This window comes from Pongo abelii, chromosome 1 (assembly GCF_028885655.2).
Source record: "Pongo abelii isolate AG06213 chromosome 1, NHGRI_mPonAbe1-v2.0_pri, whole genome shotgun sequence".
In the NCBI taxonomy this organism is placed as follows: Eukaryota; Metazoa; Chordata; class Mammalia; order Primates; family Hominidae; genus Pongo; species Pongo abelii.
The window spans coordinates 100,430,044-100,448,628 of record NC_071985.2 but is presented as its reverse complement, the minus strand read 5'-3'; the positions used below and the strand labels follow the sequence as shown (position 1 = coordinate 100,448,628).

At 42.3% G+C, this 18,585-nt stretch overlaps 1 protein-coding gene across 4 annotated transcripts; it reads right to left on the bottom strand.

The window, feature by feature from the left end:
- Positions 1-841: 841 nt before the first annotated feature.
- ANP32E (acidic nuclear phosphoprotein 32 family member E) lies at positions 842-18,351 on the bottom strand. Of its 4 annotated transcripts, none has more exons than XM_024253492.3 (7): positions 17,895-18,351; positions 14,236-14,385; positions 13,017-13,139; positions 11,513-11,678; positions 8,942-9,129; positions 5,542-5,596; positions 842-3,176 (listed from the first exon to the last, which is right to left on the bottom strand). In XM_024253492.3, the coding sequence occupies exons 1-7, from the start codon at positions 17,946-17,948 to the stop codon at positions 3,106-3,108; spliced, it is 807 nt and encodes a 268-aa protein (XP_024109260.2). In that variant the 5' UTR covers positions 17,949-18,351; the 3' UTR covers positions 842-3,105.
- Between the last annotated feature and the right edge of the window lie 234 nt (positions 18,352-18,585).

The following is an 18,585-nucleotide window of genomic DNA, read 5'->3' as shown; positions in this document are numbered from 1 at the left end:
TACTGGTTCAATTTGCAACCCCAAAAGGAAAATTAAGAGAATACAAATTTTTTTTCTGCCTTTTGGACAAGAAGTTAATAAAGAAGGCCGGGTGTGGTGGCTCACGCCTGTAATCCCAACACTTTGGAAGACTGAGGCTGGTGGATCACCTGAGGTCAGGGAGTTTGAGACCAGTCTGACCAACATGGTGAAACCCCATCTCTACTAAAAATACAAAATTAGCTGGGTGTGGTGGCGCATGCCTGTAATCCCAGCTACTTGGGAGGCTGAGGCAGGAGAATCTCTTGAATCCAGGAAGCGGAGGTTGCGGTGAGCCGAGATCGCGCCATTGCCCTCTAGCCTGGGCAATGAGAGCGAAATTGTCTCAAAAAAAAAAAAGTTAATAAAGAAGATGATGAGTTAAACTATTAAATTGTAATGCCAGCCAGGAGCAGTGGATCATGCCCATAATCCCAGCACTTTGGGAGGCTGAGGCAGGCAGATCATGAGGTCAGGAGATCGAGACCATCCTGGCCAACATGGTGAAACCCTGTCTCTACTAAAATACAAAAATTAGCCAGGCATGGTGGCGCATGCCTGTAGTCCCAGCTACTCAGGAGGCTAAGGCAGGGGAATCGCTTGAACCCGGGAAGCAGAGGTTGCAGTGAGTCAAGATCGCGCCATTGCACTCCAGCCTGGCGATACAGCAAGATTCCATCTCAAAAATAAATAAATTGTAATGCCTTATATCACATCCAAGTATTTAAATCAGTTAACTTTCAAGCTGTTACTTTTTAAAAAGACCTTCGAAGCCGCTAATGGTATTGTTGAAAAAGTGAATGTTATACACTGAAACTAATCATTATAACAAATCTTCAATTTATTGGAAGCAATTCAGCTTCAAAAACTTTAAGTTACAGCAGTCACAGAAAAAAACAGGGAACAGTCAAAAACAATAAAAGAATAATCAGGAGTACTGCAAATTTTTTTGTTTGTTTTTAACACTGTCATGGCTTTATTCAAAACACAGTTGCACAAAAGTATTAACTTCAAAGTTTTTAAGGAGATTCTTGAGGAACTTAACACACTATATACATACTGCCATACAAAGAGCATTAAAATAGGACCGAAAACTTCTACAAAATATAAAACCCACCCTTACTTATTTGCATGAAAATACCACCCACAAAGCTAAATAAGTCTTAAAAGTTACCTGGAGGCTCTAAGTGTTGTTTTCAAACCAAAGTACTCTAATTTTGATTGCACAGTAAGATGATTGATAAGAAAGTCAATATATAGATTTCATTTTAAAAATAAGTATTTTGTAATCTGGCATAGTATGTAATGACAATTGTTAGGAACTAGAACAGGGAATTTCAGTTTTTAAAAGCAGAAGAAAAATGTTAGTTTTTTGGGGATTCCAATCCCCTCACTAAACTTATCCCAAGGGTTTTATTTCAGTCAGTTGTACAACATTTTTAGTTTCTCCACAAGTAACATCATAATTTTTACTTTAAAACACCAAGTCATACATTTTACACTGTAGAAGCAGTAGCAGCAGTACTATACTCAGTATTTAAATATGTCCCAGTATAGAAGCATAACTTCAATTAATTTGCTGACACTAACTTTTTAAAAACTTACAAATATTCAAAACAAAGGGAAAAAATTTTAGATAGCTAAGATTTAAAAAGCCATTGCCTTGAACATGGAGCCTCCATAGCAAAAGAGGAAATATACTTGTATACTCATTATATTTTATTTAGTAGCCATGTAAGGAAACACACACTCACTTATCCCAAATATTTTTCTACTTTTAATGGACATCCACTTGAAAACAAATCTTAATTTTAATGTTGATTTAGTTTCAAATACTTTTCCAGCTGCCTAGTATATTCCAATTAAATGCTATTATTATATCTGCTTTAAAACTGGGAATTAAAGGTTAGAAATACTTTGCAGAGTGGTATCCAAATCATTTGAGAGGCCAACATTAAAATTTGACCTTAATGTCTTATTAATATATCAACAGGCAATTGTTCTGACTTTTGAGGAACACTAACACTGCTTCCAAAAGCGCCCCTGCTTTTCTTTCTTCATCCTACTAATATTGTCTTAGATGTTGTCAACCAAGAAACATTTATGGTAAGCAGAGCTTACTGCATAAAACTGTATTGATAATATATTCTTATGTCAGAAAATACTCAATTTCTTCCACTTCACTTATTTAAAACCCAGACAGGACTGAAAGGTAGTTGAGGTATAAGACTAAAGGTTTTCCTGGGTTTCACAAGTTTCCCAACTTTCTTTTGAGAGAGCGGGAGGGAGTGAAACAAGAAGGGAAGGTGATCATAAAGGAATTGCTAAGAAGAAAAAGAATGCACACCTAAAAACAAAACAAAATAAACAACCATCGGCACGTCATGATTTGCAGCCTGACAAAAGGGCTCACCTGCATGTCTCTGGACTTAGTATAAGCAATTTTTCCTTCAAAAATAAAATCTTATCAGTCACCACTAAATCATGAACCATATTACTGAATAGAACCTCCACAAAATCCGTGAACTATGTTGCTGAATAGAACCTTTACTATTCTGCTTCTATTTTCCAAGTTACTTGTGACAAAAAAGCAGCCAAACACTCTTAGTCAAAAAAAAAAAAAGGTAACTGCCTTCAAACTAAAGATCCCTGGATCACCTCTAAAAAAATAACCAACTTACAACTCAAGAGACTATTGTCATTTTATATTATAGCAAACTGTAATTTCAGTTAATTTATAAATAAAGAATGAAATGCACCATACTACACCTGTGTAAAAGTGATCATGTTTTAATTATGGGCTAAAAATGACTAATACAGTAAGCTTGAATTTAAAAAATTAAGTCTAAATAAATTGCTAGGGAATTCCACAATGGGAGTCAATGAAAATTTTTCTCTACATACAATATGATCATTAACAGACTAGTTCTTATTTGGAATGATAAGGCAAAAATAGTAAAACCACACTTTTCCTATAAAAAGTTACACATTATCTTCTGTAGGGATAGCTATCGTACATGAATAAACAAAGATGTGATCACTCTATTGCACACCCAGAAACATTAGAGAATCTGGTCTTAGAATGATCTAGTCATCTTCTTCCTCTCCATCATCTTCAGCATCTCGTTTCCTCTTCTCCCCTCGAAGACCTCCTTCTTCTTAAAGAGTGGAAAGAAAAAATGCAAAATGCTTAATTTTAACAAATTAGGATTGGTTACATTACAAAGTTTTGAATCTTAGTGAAAAGTTAATGGCAGGGCCTAGCGCAGTGGCTCACACCTGTAATCCCAGCACTTTGGAAGGCTGAGGTGGATGGATCACTTGAGGCCTGGCCAACAAGGTGAAACCCCATCTCTACTAAAAATACAAAAAATTAGCCAGGCGTGGTGGCGGGCGCCTGTAATCCCAGCTACTCCAGAGGCTGAGGAAGAATTCCATGAACCTGGAAGGCAGAGGTTCCAGTGAGCCAAGATCGCACCACTGCACTCTAGCCTGGGCAACCGAGCAAAACTTTGTCTCAAAAAAAAAAAAAAAAAAAAGTTAAGGCAGAAGAAAATTGGCCAGGCAAGGTGGCTCACACCAGTAATTCCAATACTTTGGGAGGCCGAGCCAAGCGGATCACTTGAGGTCAGGAGTTGGAGACCAGCCTGGCCAATAGGGTAAACCCCCCATCTCTACTAAAAATATAAAAATTAGCTGGGTATGGTGGCAGGCGCCTGTAGTCCCAGCCACCTGGGAGGCTGGGGCAGGAGAATCATTTGAACCCGGGAGGCGGAGGCTGCAGTGAGCCGAGATTGCACCACTGCACTCCAGTCTGAGCGACAGAGCGAGACTGTCTCAAAAGAGGGAGGGAGGGCAGGCTAAGAGAGGAAGAGAGGAAGGGAGGGAGGGAGGAAAGGAAGGAGGGAGGGAGGAAAGGAAGGAGGGTGGGAGGAAGAAAGGAAGGAAGGAAGGGAGGGAGGGAGGGAAGGAAGGAAGGAAATTATACTTCAAGTTTCCTCTCTGAATTTCTTTAAATTTGAGTAGGTTGAAAACAGACTTAACAGGCTTAGAAATCCATAATTACAGTTTGCTATGCACCCTTGTGGCCACATCATGAAGTACAGATTAAGAAACCAAGGGCTTGACATCAATGCAATTGTTAGTAAATTTTAAAAATTATTTTGAGGCTGGGTGCAGTGGCTCACATTTATAATCCTAGCACTTTGGAAGGCCAAGGCAAGAGGATCAGTTGGGCCCAGGAGTTCAAGACCAGCCCGGGCAACGGTGAGACCCCATCTATACAAAAAACACAAAAATTAGCAAGGTGTGGTGGTGGGCACCTGTAGTCTCAGCTACTTTGGAAGAGGCTGAGGTGGAAGGATTGCTTAAGCCTAGGAGGTCGAGGGTGCAGTGAGCTATGATTGCCCCACTGCACTCACTGCTGACAGAGACCCTGTCTCAAAACAATAAAATGAAATAAAATAGGCTGGGTGCGGTGGCTCACACCTGTAATCCCAGCACTTTGGGAGGCCGAGGCAGGCGGATCACGAGGTCAGGAGATCGAGACCAACCTGGCTAACATGGTGAAACCCCATTTCTACTAAAAATACAAAAAATTAGCCGGGCGCGGTGGCGGGCACCTGTAGTCCCAGCTGCTCGGAAGGCTGAGGCAGGAGAATGGCGTGAACCCGGGAGGCGGAGCTGGCGGTGAGCTGATATCGCGCCACTGCACTCCAGCCTGGGTGACAGAGCGAGACTCCGTCTCAAAATAAAATAAAATAAAATAAAATAAAAATATTGGTTGGCCATGGTGGCTCACATCTACAATCCCAGCACTTTGGGAGGCTGGGGTGGGCAGATCGCTTGAACCCAGAGTTCAACAACACAGCCTGGGCAATATGGCGAAACCCCATCTCTAAAAAAAAAAAAAGATACAGAAATTAGCCGGGTGTGATGGTATGTGCCTGTAGTCCCAGCTACTTGGGAGGCTGAGATGGGGGGATCACCTGAGCCCAAGGAGATTGAGACTGCAGTGAGCTGTGATTGCATCACTGCACTCCAGCCTGGGTAACAAAGACCCTGTTTCAAACAAAGAAACAAACAAACAAAAATATATATATGTATATATATATATATAAATTTTTAAAGGCCTAGAAAACAAATCTAAAAAGAGCACTAATTATCTGGAGTTCAACTGCTCCTCTCTTATAAGATAAGGCTTCACTCTCTCCAAAATGAGACTCTATAAAAATAATAAATTGAGCTCAAGGTTCCATTCATCTCTTCATTTGTTTTTAAAATAAATGTTATAAGCTGTTTATGAGTTATGAATTAATGAGTGCCCTAAGACAATTACTCTTAAAAAAAAAAAAAACTTTTATAACTTTGAAGGCACTCTATGATAAAGCAAAATCAAAGGGATCAGTAAAACTTGGCATTATAGGCTCATTCTTTAAAGTGTATGAAATATAAATAAATAAAGTGTATAAAAAATGACTATGTCTTTAATTTTAGAATTTGTTTATGGCTAATGTAACTCACCCTCTTCTTCCTCTTCTTCTCCTTCTTCAACATAGTCATCATCATCTTCTTCATCCTTGAAATTCAAATATTCAGTTTGAAAATTAAAAAATCATATGGATTTTTCACTCTTTCTTGTAATATATTCCAACAAGAGCAAAGAAACTATGGTTATTCTGTGTTTTGACAACCTCTGCCATTCTTATAAAGGTCCTTTTTAAAACCTAACCAAAGGGCCGGGCGCAGTGGCTCACACCTGTAATCCCAGTACTTTGGGAGGCCGAGGCGGGCGGATGACCTGAGGTCAGGAGTTCCAGACCAGCATGGCCAACATGGTGAAACCCTATCTCTACTAAAAATACAAAAACTAGCCAGGCATGGTGGCAGGCGCCTGTAATCCCAGCTACTCGAGAGGTTGACATAGGAGAATCGCATGAATCTCAGAGGCAGAGGTTGCAGTGAGCTGAGATCCCGCTTCCAGCCTAGGAGACAAAAGCAAGGCTTCATCTCAAAAAAAAAAATAAATAAACCTAACTAAATCTGTAGTTTTTTTTCTCTTTCCTTTTTTTTTCTTTTTTTTTGAGACAGAGTTTCACTCATGTTGCCCAGGCTGAAGTGCAATGGCGTGATCTCGGCTCACCGCAAACTCCGCCTCCTAGGTTCAAGCGATTCTCCTGCCTCGGCCTCTCGATTAGCTGGGATTACAGGCATGCGCCACCACGCCCAGCTAATTTTGTATTTTTAGTAGAGACAAGGTTTCTCCATGTTGGTCAGACTGGTCTCAAACTCCTGACCTCAAGTGACCCGCCTGCCTCAGCCTCCCAAAATGGTGGGATTACAGGCGTGAGCCACTGCACCTGGCCAACTGCCTAATTCTTGTATCAGAAATCATTCTTATACAATCAGTTGAAATAAAGCATCTCCATACCAGAATACCAGTAAGCTATAAGGAGCGAAAGGAATAGATGAGATAGCAAAAAGCATAAAAAGGAACACAATGAAAATCAGGAAAAACTGCAGACTAAACTGAAGAAGGAAAGACAAGAGAAAAAGGGGAAGACTGAATGTGGCTTTTGTTGCAGAATTTGTTCGTTAAAAAAAGAAAAGGTGGGGCCAGGAGCAGCGGCTCACCTGTAATCCCAGCACTTTGGGAGGCTGAGGCAGGTGGATCACCTGAGGTCAGGAGTTCAAGACCAGCCTGGCCAACACAGTGAAACCCTGTGTCTACTAAAAATACAAAAAATTAGCCAGGTGTGGTGGTAGGCACCTGTAATCCCAGCTACTCAGGAGAGTGAGGCAGGAGAATCGCTTGAACCCAGGAGGCAGAGGTGGCAGTGAACCGAAATTGCACCACCCACTCCAGCCTGGGCAACAAGAACAAAACTCCGTCTCAAAAAAGAAAAAAAAAAAGAACACTTAAAGTTCTGTTCTTCATTATATATAGCTCCTACCTCACCAAGACCCCAAATGAATATAAATCCTATTTTTTCCATACTAGTTTCATCAGAAAATATGTCATTGATCGTTTATATTATGTATCTAACCAATGCAAAACTCATTAGAACAAATATTAACAATTCCCAGTCTAAATAAGAGATGTTATTTTTAATAATAAAAAATACTTTAAATTATGAGTTTTTAAAATAAACTTCAATTTAACATTGGGAGAAAATAACTAACCTAAACTCCCAGGGGCTACAGATAACTTGTTCTAGTCAACTGACATTTCCCATGAGCCTACCATGTACCAGTCAGTGTACTAGATGCTAAGATACAAAGGTGAGTGGCACTCCCCTTAAGGAGCTCACCACTTAGCAGGAAGTGGCCAAATGATTTTACAAGTGTCTGTAGGCAATAGAATTCTGATCACGATTCAGAGGTAACAGATGGAGGAGTGACTGCCTAAGAAAAAATATAGAAAGTTTCAATGATGAGGCAACTGCAGAGTTAGGTTTGTAAAGATAAGAATTCACAAAGCATGATTTGGGTGGTGGTTGCACAAGTACATGCATATGTAAAATTCCATGGAGTTGTAAATAAAATCAGTGCACTTCACAAGCTTCACTCAGCAAAAAACAAAAAGTTCATCAGAGGCTCATTTCAGATAGAGTGAACAACGTATTCATACACAGCCATAAAGGTAAAATAGCTTGGTGTGATCATTTAATTTGGAATCGAGGGAGATGAAGCTGGAGGAGAAAGCAGGAGCCGGGCACAGTGGCTCATGCCTGTAATCCCAGCACTGTGGGATGCCAAGGTGGGTGGATAATTTGAGGGTGGATAATTCAAGACCAGCCTGGCCAACACGGTGAAACCCTGTCTCTACAAAAATACAAAAATTAGCCAGGCGTGGTGGCGTGTGCCTGTAGTCCCAGCTACTTGGGAGGCTGAGGTGAGAGGATTGCTTGAGCCTGGGAGGCAGAGGTTGCAGTGAGTCAAGATCGCACCACTGCACTCCAGCCTGGGCAACAGAGTGAGACTGTGTCAAAAAAAAAAAAAAGAAGAAGAAGGAAGCAAAGGCCAGAAATGAAAGGCCTTGTATGTCTTGGGGGCAAGAGGAAAACATTAAAGGGTTTCAAGAAGGCTGATGTATAATCACATTTGCATTAGACTAAACAGGCAGCACTGTGGAGAATACTCCTAAGTGGTGATGCTGTATTCAGAGAGACTATTTAGAAAGCTACTACAAAAGTATAAGCAAGAGATAATTAAGAGAAAGAAACTTAAGTTTTCTTGAGTGCCTATAATGTGCCAGGGACTATATTCTTTACATAGATTATTTTGTTAAATCCTTAATCCTATGAGGTTGATATAACCGGTTTTTTTTTTTTTTTTTTTTGAGACAGTCTTGCTCTGTTGCCCAGGCTGGAGTGCAGAGGCACAATCTCAGCTCACTGCAATCTCTGCCTCCTGAGTTCAAGTGATTCTCGGCCTCAGTCTCACGATTAGCTGGGACTAGAGGTGTGTGCCATCATGCCCAGCTAATTTTTGTATTTTTAGTAGATACGGGGTTTCCCCACTCATGTTGGCCAGGCTGGTCTCGAACTCCTGACCTCATGATCCACTTGTCTCAGCCTCCAAAAGTGCTGGGATTACAGGTGTGAGCCACCATGCCTGGCCTAATCTGTTTTATAAATGCAGAAATTGAGGTTCACAGACATTTGTAAAATGTTTCCACCATACCATGCCATTGAGGCTATAACAGATTTGAAAGTTATCTGGGAGGTAAAATCAATAGGTGTTTATGATTATCTGGATATAGTTTGGGGTGGAGGACAATGAAAAAAAAGACAGGTGGATAGACATACGCACACCCACAACTTAGAAACAACTCTCAGATTGCCACAAAACATACTTTATATAGTACTTAGTCCTATGCCTAGAAATTAATTTTCAGTGTAGGTAAGAAGTGTGTATTCACCTGAATTTCTTCTTTCATTAAGTATGAGAGGCCCACTTCCTCTTCTCCCTCTCCCAACTCTGAACCTGCTTCATCTTCATCTTCATCCTCATCCTCATCCTCCTCTTCCTCTTCCTCCTCCTCTTCCTCATATCCTTCCGGTGGACCAGCTTCATTTTCCTCTTCCTCTTCATCATCTTCATCTCCATCTTTAAAAAATCATTTAAAGATGAGTAAATGACTGGGTAAATGTTTCTTCCTAGGATGTTGATGCTTTTTACCCTTGCCCAGTCACTTCAAACTTGTAAGCCAATAGGTGGAAAGTAACTCAGAGCGATACTTTTTTTTTTTTAAGATTTCTGTTTCACAACATTTCTAGTTATACCTACAAACCAAATGCGAGAAGTATGGCTTCTAAATACTGGTATCCAATATATATCTAGATTCTCATGAAAATATTGCATGCACTAAAGTTTGTTTTACTTTGTGAACACTTCAAAACTTTGCTTGTGAGATGTTGGAGAGGCTGCAGAGAAAAGGAAATGCTTATACACTGTTGGTGGGAATGTAAATTAGTTCAGCCACTATGAAAAGCAGTTTGGAAATTTCTCAAAGAACTAAAAATACAACTACCATTCGACCCAGCAATCCCATTACTGGGTATATACCCAAAGGAAAGTAAATCATTCTGCCAAAAAGATACATGCACTTGTATGTTCACCACAGCACTATTCACAATATCAAAGACATGGAACCAACCTAGGTGCCCATCAATGGTGGACTGGATAAAGAAAATGTAGAACATACACATGATGGAATACTACACAGCTATAAAGAAAGAATGAAATCATGTCCTTTGCAGCAACATAGATACAGCTGGGGGCCATCATCCTAAGTGGATTAATGCAGAAACAAAAAACCAAATACTGCATGCTCACTCTTACAAGCAGGAGTTAAACACTGGGGACACAGGGACATAAAGATGGGAACAGACACTGGAAACTTCAAAAGAGGGGAAGGAGGGTGGCTGAAGAACTACCTATTAGGCACTACGTTCACTATTTGGGTGAGATGAGGATCAGTAGAAGACCAAACCTCAGCATCATGCAATGCACCCATGGAATAAACTTGCACATGTGCCCCCTTAATCTAAAATAAAAAATAAATCTGCTTATCTATCATTTCATCATTTTATAACAGTATTTATCTGTCAAATTTCTTTTTACAATGAAGAAGTTTTCACTCAATAATAACGAGCAGTATCCCATTACTAACAGCTATTCTGTCATCTCATCTGTTAGTCATCCACTTACCTAAAACTGTATGCTCACAATATAATTCTAGATTATTTTTCAGCCCTCAAAAAGTAATCCCATACCCATAGGCAGTCACTCTCCCATTTTCGTCTCCCCCAGCATCAATCAACCAATAATCTACTTTCTGTCTCAATGGATTTGCCTATCCTGAAGTTTCTGCCTATTCTGAACCATATATATATATATATATGGTTATATATGGTTATATATATATGGTTTTATATATATATATGGTTTTATACATATATGTATATATATGGTTTTTTGTTTGTTTTTTTATTTTGTTTTTGAGACAGAGTCTAACTCTGTCACTCAGGCTACAGTGCAGTGACACGATCTCAGCTCACTGCAACCTTCGCCTCCCGGGTTCAAGCAATTCTCCTGCCTCGGCTTCCCATGAACTTTCCATATAAATGAAGTCAAACAATACATGGCCTTTTGTGTCTCTCTCCTTTCACGTAGAAAAACATTTTCAAGGTTCATTCATGTGGCATGTATCACTACTTCATTCATATTCATGGCAGAATAATATTGCACTGTATAGATAAACCACATTTTTAAAATCTGTTCATCGGGCCGGGGCGTGGTGGCTCATGCTGGTAATCCCAGCACTTTAGGAGGCTGAGGCAGGTGGATCACGAGGTCAGCAGTTCGAGACCAGCCTGACCAACATGGTGAAACCCCGTCTCTACTAAAAATACAAAAAAATTAGCTGGGAGTGGTGGCGGGCACCTGTAATCCCAGCAACTTGGGAGGCTGAGGCAGGAGAATTGCTTGAAACCGGAAGGCGGAGGTTGCAGTGAGCCAAGATTGCGCCACTGCACTCTAGCATGGGCAATAAGAGCAAAACTCCATCTCAACATAAAAAAAAAAAAAATTCTGTTCATCAGTTGATAGACACTTGGGTTGTTTCTACTTTTCAGCTATTACAAGTGGTTGTTTTAAAAAAAAAAATACTATTTAAGAGGTTGCCACTTTTATTAACCAAAAAAAAAAAAGTATTGTTTTTAAAAAAAAAATACTATTTAAGAGGTTTCTACAAATATAAAATTTCACAGAGCTTCATGTTATAATAGTCATTAAATTCCCCAAAACTATAGGAAATCTGAAAGAAGAAATACTGGCTAGAGCTATGGGTTTTTAATTTTTTCTTGTCTTACTAATATCTTGTTGTAGATTTTTTTTTTCACACCTAAATTTCCAGGCCCAATCTAATTTGAACAGCTACAGCAGAGGCTATAATTATGACACACGTATGAGTATTAAGAATGATTACCCTCATCATCCTCCTCTTCAGAGTCCGGTGCTTCATTATCCTCCTGATCAAATCCATCTAAGTATGTGATTTGCTGCAGCAGTTCAAAAATACTTTCTCTATAATCTTCAAGGTTTGTGATCTCACAGTTAAACAGGTCAAGACTTTTCAAATTTTTAAGATTTTGCTGGAAAAGTAAAGTTAAAACTTACATTCAAGATTTAAAATACCACGTTATTTCTTTTTTCTTTTTTTTTTTTTTTTTGAGACGGAGTCTAGCTCTGTTGCCAGCTGGAATACAGCGCCGAGATCTCCGCTCACTGCAACCTCTGCCTCCCGGGTTCAAGCGATTCTCTTGCCTCAGCCTCCCGAGTAGCTGGGACTACAGGTGCGCACCACCATGCCCAGCTAATTTTTGTGTTTTTGTTTTGTTCTGTTTTGCTGAGACGGACTTTTTGCTCTTGTTGCTCAGGCTGGAGTGCAATGGCACGATCTCAGCTCACCACACCTCCGCCTCCTGGGTTCAAGCGATTCTCCTGCCTCAGCCTCCCGAGTCGCTGGGATTACAGGCATGCGCCTCCACACACAGCTAATTTTGTATTTTTATTAGAGACGGGGTTTCTCCACATTGGTCAGGCTGGTCTCGAACTCCCGACCTCAGGTGATCTGCCTGCCTCGGCCTCCCAAAGTGCTAGGATTACAGGCGTGAACCACCGCGCCCGGCCTCATTTTTGTATTTTTAGTAGAGACAGGGTTTTACCATGTTGGCCAGGATGGTCTCGATCTCCTGACCTCATGATCCACTCACCTCAGCCTCTCAAAGTGCTGGGATTACAGGCACGAGCCACCGTGCCCGACCACATCATTTCTTTTTAATTTATGATCCAGAAAATATATATTTGAAATTGAGAATGATTTTTGTATTTTTCGAGTTTTATAATGAAGGGTTATTATATCAAGCACAACCAGCTCACCTTGCTAATTTTTTTTTTTTTTTTTTTTTTTTTTTGTAGAGACAGGGTCTCACTATGTTGCCCAGGTTGGTCTCAAACTCCTGGACTCAAGCAATCCTCCCACCTCTGCCTCTCAAAGTGCTGGGATTACAGACATAAACCACTGTGCCCAGCCTCCAATCTTTTTTCAAAATCAGAACAATAATTTTCAGCATGTCACTTTTTCTTTTGCTTCCCTCAAACCAGGAAAGAAGGGGACAAATAATAAAATACTCAAAAAATAATCAAGAAGGAAGGAAAAAGAATGAAAGAAGGTTAAAAAAAAAAAAAAAAACTGGAAATGTTAAAACCAGATAGTCAACTCCTGAAGTTGATGATAAAATAAATTTCTCATTGACTTAAAAAATTCAACTGAATATTTTAGTCTAAAAGAAACAAAAGCAGTAACTGCCTAGATCACAACATACAAAAAATTCATGTTTTAAGAGTTAAATAGAAATTAATAGACACAAACAAATCTCAGAAAATTTAACCAAAAAAAGCAAGTCCAGAGACAAAACCATTCCACTTACCAGAGCTTCTACTGTACTGAGATCTTTTATTTTGTTTCCACTCAGATTGAGGTAGGTAAGATTTGGACATTTCTCTGCCAGGACTTCCAAGCCTCCAGAAATTATATTATCACTAAGCTCCAACTATACATTCAACAAAGGAAGAAAACAAAGAATGGTAAAAGTATCATATCAAACATTTTTTTTTTTTTTGAAATGTAGTCTCACTCTGTCGCCCAGGCTGGCGTGCAGTGGTGCGATCTCCACTCACTGCAACCTCCGCCTCCTGGGTTCAAGCAAATTCTCCTGCCTCAGCCTTCCAAGCAACTGGGATTACAGGTGCCCGCCACCACACCCAGCTAATTTTTGTATTTTTGGTACAGATGGGGTTTCACCATGTTGGCCAGGCTGGTCTTGAACTCCTGACCTCAGGTGATCCACCCGCCTCGGCCTCCCAAAGTGCTGGGATTACAGGCATGAGCCACCGTGCCTGGCATATCAAAGATTTTTAAAGTATATCAATTTGAAGGAAAAAAAACTGTCATTCTCTCTGGCTTCAAGAAACTATCACTACAGATCATTAATTTCCAAATCCCTTTCTACATCTGCCAAATAATGTATTAGAACACCTACATAATGGGCTCTTAACCCAGCTTGGATTCCAGTTGTACTACATTTGGATTTCATGATGTAGAGAAAAATATTTGGTATATATTAAATCCAAATTCATATTATAAGGCAATTCCACTATTAGATTTAAATTTCTAGGCCGGGCACAGAGGCTCACTCCTCTAATCCCAGCACTGTGGGAGGCCAAGGCAGGAGGATGACTGGAGCCCAGGAATTTGAAACCAGTCTGGACAACATGGTGAAACCCTGTCTCTGCAAAAAATACAAAAATTAGCCAGGTGTGGTGGCGCATGCCTGTAGTCTCAGCTACTCGGGAGGCTGAGGTGGTAGGATGCTTGAGCTTGGGAGGCAGAGGCTGCAATGAGCCAAGATCTCGCCACAGCACTCTAGCCTGGGCGACAGAGTAAGACCCTGTCTCAAAAATAAATAAATAAATAAATTTATAAAAGCAGTATTAGAGCTGATTCTCAAAATCCTATATAACTTTTTCTTATCTCTAGAAACTTAAAACTTCTAATTAGCAAGCAGAATGGTCATTCCATTTGGCCAAACACTAGACATAATGGCCGTGGCATTGAAATCATGATGCTTCATGTAAATGCCAACTTACTTTTCGAAGTTTATTTAAGCTGGGAAGCCGGGCCAGCGAACTTAGTTCCACATTAGCCATACTCAGAAATTCTAGTTCTTTGAAAGTGTCATTCAGGCCTTCAATTTCCCCATTGACACACAGGCAATTATCAAGGACTAACTCTGTCACCTGTAAGAGGGGAAAACATTAATTAATGATTCTTTAGTTTGTAATCTGTTTAGGTAGAGACCTGGGTCTTGACACTCTGGAAATGTAACTATTAAAACCACCAATCTCCAGTTTGATTGCCCGTCAGTTAAAACAAAACACAACACAACAGAAACCCCACCAATCCCCTTACACGGATCCTTTTCATTTCCCCCCAAAACTGATATACGATCTAAAGTCATCACTATAAGTAATCTTTTAAATTTCTTTTTTTTCTCTGTTTTTTGAGATGGAGTCTGCTCTGTTACCCAGGCTGGAGTGCAATGGCATGATCTTGGCTCACTGTAACCTTCGCCTCCTGGGTCCAAGCAATTCTCCTGTCTCAGCCTCTCGAGTAGCTGGGATTACAGGTGCATGCCACCACTCCCAACTAATTTTTTTGTATTTTTAGTAGAGACAGGGTTTCGCCATGTTGGCCAGGCTAGTCTTGAACTCCTGACCTCAGGTGATCCGCCCCCCCCTCGGCCTCCCAAAGTGCTGGGATTACAGGGATAAGCCACCTCGCCCGGCCATTTTTTAAATTTAAACTTGTACTAAAGTTCAATGCCTGCTTCAAATCACTGATGCATAAGAAACAAACTTTGAAGAAGTTCCCATGTGAAACCTGTTTCTGACCCTGATAAGGAGGACCCTCAACATCAGAGAATATATTTATGCAAGGAGCGGGTACCTGAGCTACCAGGAAAAGATTCAAGTGAGCTGCCCTAAAACCTACAAAGAGTGCCAGGCGCGGGGGCTCACGCCTGTAATCCCAGCACTTTGGGAAGCTGAGGCAGGTGAATCACTTGAGGTTAGGAGATCAAGACAAGCCTGACCAACATAGCGAAACCTCGTCCCTACTAAAAATACAAAAATCAGCCGGGCGTGATGGTGGGCACCTGTAATGCCAGCTACTCGGGAGGCTGAGGCAGGAGAATCACTTGAACCCGGGCAGCGGAGGTTGCAGTGAGCCAAGGCCACACCATTGCACTCCAGCTTGGGCAACAGATCGAGACTCTATCTCAAAAAAAAAAACCTACAAAGAGAAGAAACTGTTTAATCACTTTTTCAGTTTAAACCTCCTTCTCTTTGGTTCATAAAACCATCATAACTCAAAAAAACCTCCTTACCCTTTATGAAGAAATGTTAGAAAGCTCCTCTGGGAACAGCCCAGAGGGTGTTATTGGTTCTCACATCCAGGCCAAACAGTATCACCCAGAACAATACATTCTTAACAAAATGTTACTTCTCCCTACCACTCTGGTATAATAGCATTTCTGTGCACTTTTCCCCATTCCTCAAGGAGTGGGGCTGAATTCCCTATTAGGTAAGAGTTGTAGTAACAAACTTTCTGGTGTGGGCCTGAATGGACTTAATCTTTAAGGGAAAGGTCGAAGTTCCTGGTTCTCTATACCCAATGTGAAAACCTGTTTGAGGTACCCGAGGGCTAAAATTTGGCAACAAGGAATGCCACCTTCTCTATTTGAATATGATTTTGACATAATTATTTCTGTGGCCAGAGAGAGCATCCTCAGCTCCGTTTTGAAGAAGAGGAAACTATGGCCCAGAGATCAAGAAAGGCTTGCCTAGAGTCACAGTTGGTTTGCGGCAGGACCGTGAATTGGTTGTCTTCAGACTCCCCGTTTAGCTGAGGAGTGGGGGCTACTAGATTTGGTGTCAGAAAACCAGTTCCTCCACTTGTGTAAATCATTTCACTGCCCTGAGACTGTCTGCTAATTTGGATTCTAGAACAACACAATCCACCTTACAAGTATGTAAGGAGGAAAGTAAATAACAAACGGGAAAAGTGCTTTGTAAACTGTCTATACAAATATAAGAGACCGTTATTACAACACAGCGGAAGAAGCTGAAAAAAGGCAACGTCTCGCACTCCCCAAAACTGGCAAAGAAATTACTACAATCACTAAGTGAAAGAATCCTGGCGGGGGAGGAGGGGGCGGGATTCAATTTTCCAACCCAAGCCACCAAAAAGTATTCTAAACGTGTGCTTGTGAGAGACAGCTTTTAAAGTTTGATTTTGCTTTTTCTTTTTCCTGAAGCCTCTAAGAATAAGCTCTAGAAACTTCAAGTTCTCTCCGGGATGATCCTGATAGCAAGCAACTGTTTACTCTCCCTGGCCCCTGCCAATTTCAGAAAACAGGCACTTAAAAAAAAAAAAAAAAAAAAAAAAAAAAGTCTTAGTTGCCACTCCACACGCCGGACGCGAAAGCCCAGACAGACCCTGCTCATCCTCTATGCCGATCTGCACAGACACCACCCCAGTTATATCCTTCTATCAATCGGTCGATCCAGCTACAGACAACTCCCTCACTTTCCAATTGTAGGTTTATTTCAGCAAGACTGATGCTTTCCTCTGCGAGGCTCCCCGCTGGCCACCAGCCCCGCTTTCGCGACCTGCCGCTCCGACTGACGGGAAACACCACACGGGGCGGGGACTCCCCAAGGAAAAAAGGGGTCGTCTCCCAACCCGCGTTGTCCTCGCGCCTTCGCCCTGGGTAGGTGAGGCCGAGGAGGCAACCGCGAAAAGGAGGCGGAAACGCCTCCTGCCCGACCCCCGAAAAGTTGACCGCGACCCCGCCTCACGTGGCCCCTCCCAACCCCGTCTCGTCTCTTTAAGGCGACAGCAGTGAGAGCGCATCATTTAGTTTCGGCGAACCCATCTTTAAAGCACGAAACTACTACGTCCCTTATGTTGAGTTTTGTGAAACCGTCTCCAGGGATCAAATTCAGAGTTGCGGCCACACGACGTGCCACATATCGTTACACGGCGGGGGAAGAAGCGGATTACGCCTCCCGTCCCCTCCCCACCTCCGGTCACTGCGACAAGTCCCCAAACTCACCCGCGGTCGGAGAACCCGCCGCTGACCCAGATTCCGCCGGGCGAAGGGCAGAGGGCGGCGCGCGCGGCTTCCCGGAGGAGTGGGCGCCGCCGGAGCAGACAGTGGGCGAACCCTGCAAGCGACCCCAGCCCGCGCCCGTCGCGACGTCGGACGCCCAGGGCCTCCAGGCCGGGGGAGCCCACCCCCTAAAAAGATGAGTTGGCCGCACTGCAGAAAAGTTGGACTAACTTCTCAGGCGCCTATGGCTGCGGCAGGGGCCGAGTGGGACTGGGGGGTCGCGCCCACGCCGTCGGCCCCCAGGAGGAGGAGTGCCGGGAGCGAAGCGGCGGAGCGCCCCCACCAGCCCGCTTCCCGCCCCCACGAGGCCAGGACGCCCGACTCGATGAAAGCCGAAAGGAGCTAAGCCCCCATGCACACACAAAAACGCCCCTAGAAACTTCAACCCTTCGCCATTTTAAGTAGAAGATTTTAATGATTTAAAACTTAAAATTAAACATTTCCCCAACCCTAATCCGGGGGGGTGGGGGCTAACTTATTACTCCATCCCCGCACACCCACCCAGGACCACCAGAAATCCGATCCTCAGAATATAGGACTGATGGAGAAGGGGTGGGGGCTGAGTCATCTCACCTCCTCCGGGGATCTGTTCCTTAACTCCAGGTTAATCTTCTTCTTCATCTCCATGTCCTCCTCTTGCTCCTTCTTTTCCCTTTCCTGCCTTCCCCAATACCCCCAACCCAAAATTTTTAAGAGATTTAGAAATGAATGAAAAGGAACGCAAATATAAACGCCCACTACCACCAGATAGGTGTGGGGGAGAAAGAAGAGAATAGCAAATGGAGTCCAAGAGTTGGGACTCTAACTCAGCTGCCCCCACCTCCTTGTCCACACACTAGCGCGCGCACACACACGCACGCACGCGCGCACACACATACACACACACATACACACACACACCCGCAGTTCCTTCCCCTTCAATGGCTGCTGAGAGACTGAGCCTCCATGACACGGCACCGCCAACCCCCTGGCCTACACTCCACCCACCTCCCAAACGTGTTGGTTGATTCTTCAGCGTCGCATTACTTCATTGGGCTAGGTAAATGTCTATCAGTCTTCAGGGAGGCCCTGGACCAGAAACTCCTTACCTATTGGCTACGATCAAGCGCGCAGTTAATTTTGATAGGTCCAGGAGGGTGTACGTCCCGGAGAAATGATTTTGAATCCCAGTACCCCCCCTACTTTTCTTTATGTAGTTGGCGCGCTTTCCCTGGGCACTCGGACAGTTTCGTTGTCTGTTGGATTTGGTTTTTAGTTTTTGGTT